At 45.7% G+C, this 6483-nt stretch overlaps 1 protein-coding gene across 1 annotated transcript; it reads right to left on the minus strand.

Annotated features, from left to right (window-relative positions):
* Positions 1–960: 960 nt before the first annotated feature.
* On the minus strand, positions 961–3058 carry LOC127630608 (protein fem-1 homolog C-like; the record flags this gene model as incomplete). Its single annotated transcript, XM_052108219.1, has 1 exon — positions 961–3058. A coding segment is annotated over one exon (1314 nt), but the record flags the coding sequence as incomplete, so codon positions are not given.
* Positions 3059–6483: the final 3425 nt, after the last annotated feature.

Genomic DNA, 6483 nt, shown 5'->3' on the forward strand with positions numbered 1-6483 from the left:
TTGAGTTATTCGTTTAATTCAGTTTAATGTTGCGTTCACTCACTGAATCAGTCAAAGACCATAAACAACACAAGTGTGTATTAATAGTGTCCTTAAACATTACATCCAGTGATGGGTTACCCATCAGACCTGTGCACATCCTTCACGCATCACGAGCCGACAGCGCTTCACATACGGCGAGTAAATGTGTCGTGTACATTCAGCATTTCATTTCATTCTTCCTGCTTTCAGAACAACACGTGATGTAATAAAGAACAGCACATTAACCCTTGTGATTCCCAACATACAGGTGCACCCTCCCAAAACCATAATCACATGAAACCATTACAAGACAAAACACGTACACACATCGGGATTCAAAATATAAATGAAATTGTGGAGCGGAGGGGGGCGGGGCCGGGTCGGAATATTGTGCGCCCGGTCCCCAATCGGCCTGATGAGGTGCGCGAGGGATAAAGGCGGCCGGTGACGATGGTTCGAGAGAGAATTACGGGCATGTCCGTCGTGGTGTGTGTGTGTGTGTGTGTGTGTGTGTGTGTGTGTGTGTGCTTTTGGTTTGAGTTTAATTAAATATTATTTATGTTGACAAGCCGGATCTCGCCTCCTCCTTGCCCATCCTTTAACAGTGTTACAGAAACCTTGTCACACTTTAATAGTGTTTATCCATATTCAGCTGATGAAACACGCTGCGCGATCATGAGGAAGAGTTACATCAAGATGAAGGTGTGATATATATAAAATAGCCTGCTCCTCTCTCGCTGTTGCTGGCGTGCCAGCGATTACCCATCTGCGCCCCGTGTTTTAATCGGGTGCCATTGACCAGGAAAGGTTGCGACCCCTGATGTAACCGACCCCAGTACCAGTGGCGCAGCATTTAACACACACAGGTCACAGCCGATCTAATGAAAGTGTCCAAACTCCGTTTTATCCAATAATAAGAGATGAACAGACCAATCAGAGAAGTGCAACATGGTTTATTGTCAATTATGATCCAAGAACATCAACAAGCATTATAGTGTAATATGAATATCAAATCTAACTGCAATAAAGTGCAAGTCCTTTGACTGTACATGTTTCAATGAGTAAAACAATCCAGAGCCCTTGAGTTCAAACTGAACCACACAGAGCTGCAGATTCCAGAGAGGAAATATAATCGTCATCATCATCTCACACGAGCCAGATCGACTAAAAATAAACTTGAAGCAGAGTTCATATCGCCTCTGATCGACTACATGCTGTGCAGCTGAACATGTGGAGGCAGACCAACCTGTGTTTCCTTGATGGAGAGATCTCGAGAGCAGACTTCCTCATGCCTGATCCCTCATGAGATGGTTTAACGCATCATGATCAGTTCAGTGTAAGAAATGAGGAGAAAGATGAACGTAAAAAACAGGCAGGCACAGAATGCAGTAAGACAGAACAGTCCCGATATCACAGCCTGTGCATAGAAGAATAAAAGCACTTATGGTATCTGCAAACATGAAGCACATCACAATGTTTGAGGAGAGTAATGACGGCGACCCGTTCCACTCAACACAATGATCCAGTGAGGGCAGAACCGTAAACATACACAACCGTACGGTCATAACAAAACCAGGCGTGTCCTACCGTCTCTGCATACAGATCTTCATTCAAAGCAAAGCAGAAACCGGTCAAGACACAAGAGGAAGTGTAACAGTAATCCAAGCAAAGATGGTAGGACCCTGTTGTGCATGCCATCTTCTCCAGCACAGGAAGTTCATCACTATCTGTGCAGCAGCACAAAGGCCTCCAGTTTCTCTGGGATGTTTCCTCTGAACATCAGACTGTGTTTGATGATGACTCGAGCAGCCAGACACTGCAGCGTGGTGTGATTGATGGGCTGGATGAGGTTCTTGGCCAGCTCCTTCTCGTCCAGCAGGTCACACGGCGTCTGTTTGAGGGAGTTGGTGCTGTCGAAGTGAGTGCCGCGGGAAATCAGCAGGTTCATGATGTCGGGGTGGTTATTGGACGCGGCGACATGCAGCGGGCTGTTGTTGTCTTCATCTCGACTGTTCACGTCGGCGCCGCACTCCAACAGGATGGACGTCACCTGGAAGGAGGGGAACTTGCAAACGGGATAGCGGCCCACGCACGTGGTGTTCCGGTCCACGGCCAGATGCAGAGGACTGTAGCCGTTCTTCCCGCAGGGCTGCAGCTTCAGGAACTTGTAGATGGTCTCTTTCATGAAGTGTTCCTGCTCCAGCGTACACTGGACCTTCTCCAGCAGACAGATGAGGTGCAGGATGATGGACAGAACTTTGCTGAGTTGAACCGGATCCGGACCGGGCTGCGTCTGCTTGACGGCGCGCTCGATCTCCAGAACGCTCTTCCCAAGGATCTCCATCAGGTCGTCGAAGGACACCGAGGTTCCCAGCAGACCTTTGGCTCGGTCCTGCAGCATGAAGGAGAAAAGTTCGGCGAAAGACAACAGACTGCTGGCCGTCATGGGACTGAGAGGGTCCAAGTTTCTCTGCTGCATGTCAAGAGCATACTTCCACAATTTGATGCATCTCTCGAAATTCCCAGAGTCTGCGTACACGGCACCCCGGTAGCGGATGTAGTAGGATGTGTCTGGGTGCGCCGGGCCGAGAATGCGCTCCCGAATCAGCAGGGCCTGCATTCTCATGTCATCGGGGTCCGCGATCAAGCCGTCCAGCTCCTCAAACGTGTTCACCTCTTTGGTGTAATCGTAGGCCATGGTGAGCTGCTTGGGTTCTTCTTTCAACAGTATATCGTTAGAATCGCTGTATCGCAGATCCATGGCTCTCTTCCAGTACTTCAGCGCTCCTAAAAGATCTCTCTTCTTATCCACAAAAGTGGCTCCCAACAGCTCCAGAGCATTAATGCGCTCCTTTTTATTTGTTTGAGGATGTTGTGTGAGGAAATCCACAATATTGGTGTGTCCCGTCACGCTAGCGGAGAGCAACGGGGTCATGCCGTAACCGTCCTTCTCCATGGTGGCTCCAAACTTCAGCAGCATCTTCAAGATCTCTAAACTGCCAGATTCAGCACAATCATGTAAAGCCGTGTTACCTTTAAAACACACAGAAAACAAGAGGTCATAAATCCATCAAAGTAACTGATCAGTCGAGTCGGGACTCGGGATGGGCGATATGGCTACAAAAACTAAATCTCAATATTAGGGTTACAGTTATTGCCGATATTTCATAAATGTATATCAATAATGATGCATTTGCTCTGACATGTATTAAAAATTATTATGATTTAAATTGGAGGAACCATCATTTTAACCAAACACAGACAGTAGATTCAAAATGTTAAAGTCACACATGCACATAATGATATATAATAATTCCCATTTATATGCTCCAACATACAATAATACTAAGCAATAAAAGGTATTATTTATTAGAATATTATTATAATACTAACCTGTTCTTGCAGGAGTGGGGACACAGGCACATTTATTATGATAATATAATACACGGATTAAACCACTCAGGTGTCAATGGGATGATTTAGGGTAAATTATCACGATAATCTTTTTCATATTGTTCGATATCGATATTTATCACAATATACATTTATACATTGCACTTTCTTTTTTTTTATTTCAAAGTTGACGGAAGAAAAGAAGAAAAAATCAATTCTCAAAATAGTCTCTACAAAACTGCACAGGAGGTCCAGAGTAGAGCCCTGAACGGGCCCAAAACTCCAGCCCTAGCCCGGCCCGTAGTGTTCAAGCCCGACAACATCTGCAATTATTCAGCCCGAGCCCGACGCCCATATTTAAGCTCTCTGACGCGCTCTCTCTAATGCACGCGCTCTATAATACACACAAACACACATGCTAATAGGTAAAGTTATTATAGGCCTCAAATATGGAGTGGTGGTGGTGTAGTGGACTAAAGCACTGCACTGGTCATCATAAGGTTGCTGGTTTGATCCCCACAGTCACCACCATTGTGTCCTTGAGTAAGACACTTAACTCCAGGTTGCTCCGGGGGGATTGTCCCTGTAATAAGTGCTCTGTAAGTCACTTTGGATAAAAGCGTCTGCCAAATGCATAAATATAAATGTAAATGTAAATATAAAGTGCCACCGGCAATCATGGCCACAAATATTATTACCGACTATCCATTACAGAAAAGTATAAGGATGAGGTAGACAATAGCCAAGCTACGTGATCCAGCAGCAAATAAGTAAATAAAGATGATTTTTCTTTGATGTGAAGTAACTTTAAAGAAACAATGTTTCAAAGAACTCTTCGCCAACTGGCTAACGTAAATAATAAATAATAATCTGTTGAACTGTGTACAGGCTGAACTGTCACTGTTTATTGGCAGTGTTGAAGACTTCAGAGCTGTTCTCCTCTCCTCCAGCGTTCTCCCTGCTGTGCTGAAAACACGTTCGCTGCTGCTGCTTGCAGGTATGCTCAACGCATGACGGGCGAGTCATGACAACAAAGGAAGGTCTTCTCATGTTCACTCCACCAACCCAGCAGATCTCAGTCGTCAAACTCTGTGCTCTGGTTAAGGTTGAGGTATATGTGAACCACAGCTGTGTCATCACCCTGGGCGACACTCTCCCCCTCCAATCCTACGTCTGACAGTGTTCAAACTGGCAGTGTACGGGCAGCTAACTGACTCCTCAGTCGCATTTCCACCGGCTGCTCGATAGCTTGCGATCCAACTCTTCGCATCTTGCAGGATGGGATCTCTCTCAGTAGCACAGAACATCCGCAACTGGCCACAGGAATATTGCTAGTTTATGGAGTGGCTGAATCTGGACCGTCTTGCCAATCCACTCCAAGTGGCGCTGGCAGATGGTGGCTTGATAAGGCATGTCAGTGCTTACTGGCTGGGAATGACGTGTCCGCTTCTCGTGCCACAACACAACAAGGTTCAAAGTTGGATATTGATCACCTTCCAACTCCCGCTGGGCTTCGTAGAAGGGTTGGAGAAAAAATACCAAAAAATCCAGAACATCTGGGGACACACCAGCCATTCTTTGGCCTTCTCCACGGCTCTCCAGCTTTTCCAGTAGTTCAGCATACACATCCTTGATAGTGTGAGAAATACAGTGCTGTAACGTGTTTCTCCCATCTGCAGAACGGTCTTGGATAACTGGCTTGCCAGTTACTTTCTTGACAGCCAGCAACATTGCGCCAACCTCTGGGACTGTTACTGACAACTCAGTGATGTCCAAGGCATGTCGGAGGACCGTGTCGTAGACGGGATCAAACTTCAGAACTGACACAAGCTGCTTCTGCAATTCCTTGCGGATATTTTCATCAGTCCACATGTCTGTGGTCATCCCAACATTAACTGAACATATTACCTCTTTTATCTCAGCAACAATCACTTCTCTTTTGTTGTTGCCTTTTCGTGGCTCGAGCCCTATCTATTAAAAAACGAATTGGTCCGTGCCCGACCCGAATCGACGGGCTTGCAGACCTCTAGTCCAGAGACGGCCAGTGGGGTCTGCGGGATCTTTCATCAATTTTACAGTCTTTTACCGTTTATCAATTGAAAATGAATGTTAAAGATCATCTGTTTGTTCAGAGTGACAACAGTCCAGTGTTTGTTGGGATACTTTTACATTAAAATGGAATATTTTGTATATTTCTTTATAGTCAGATACTCAAGTATGGGGCATAGAAGCCCGTGTGACTGTGGAGTGATGCTAAATGTGGGTTCAGGGGTGTCCCGAGAGAACATTTAGAAAACATTTGTATATTCATTAAAGTGAGCGACTCGTCGACCAACTAGTCATTTGAGTCTTTCCTTTTCCATTCCAGACATCTCATTAATATTCACAAAATTAGAACCGAAATGGATTTGTTTATTATTAAAGGCTCGTAACACGCTGATTAATAAAGATGCATTTAGAAGGGAAAAACGTTTTGGTCTAAAAGCTGCTTTGAAACATGTTAACTCGTGCGGCGCTTCATGTCTACACACATGCGAGGAAAAGAGGCGACGCATGCGGAGCGGGACGGCAGAAATGATGCATGTTTGGTTCTCGAGAACAATATTGAAGATTACAGCGCAGAAAGATCAGAGCTGCCGTCCACATCACTGTTGTTCTGTCGCTTCACTAGAGACACTAGAGACGATGAGAGGACGCAACCGTTGAAGTCTTGCGGAGCAGATGGAATCAATCCGGTGTCCGACGTAGCCTAATCGTTAGCAAGCTAGCATTAGCAAGTTCATCCAGTCTGATCCTACGTTACCACTGGCGCGTTGGGACCGAAGAGAGCGGTTTCTATTCATTCCTATGAAAGTCGAGCGTCACGCTCGCAAGGTGGATTGGGCAGCGGTGCGGAGTGACTCTCTCCTAGTGCTGTGAGCGCCTTTGAGCGGATTTCGTCCGCCCCCAGTGGAAACGCAGCCTGAGAAAGCTGAACTGCTTGTGTTTTAGTGACACGCAGTAAATATAGAAATTCCTCAAAAGCTTATCGTGGATTTTCTTTATCGTGATATATATCGATATCGTTTT

The sequence above is a fragment of the Xyrauchen texanus genome, chromosome 37 (genome assembly GCF_025860055.1).
Source record: "Xyrauchen texanus isolate HMW12.3.18 chromosome 37, RBS_HiC_50CHRs, whole genome shotgun sequence".
Lineage (NCBI taxonomy): Eukaryota > Metazoa > Chordata > Actinopteri > Cypriniformes > Catostomidae > Xyrauchen > Xyrauchen texanus.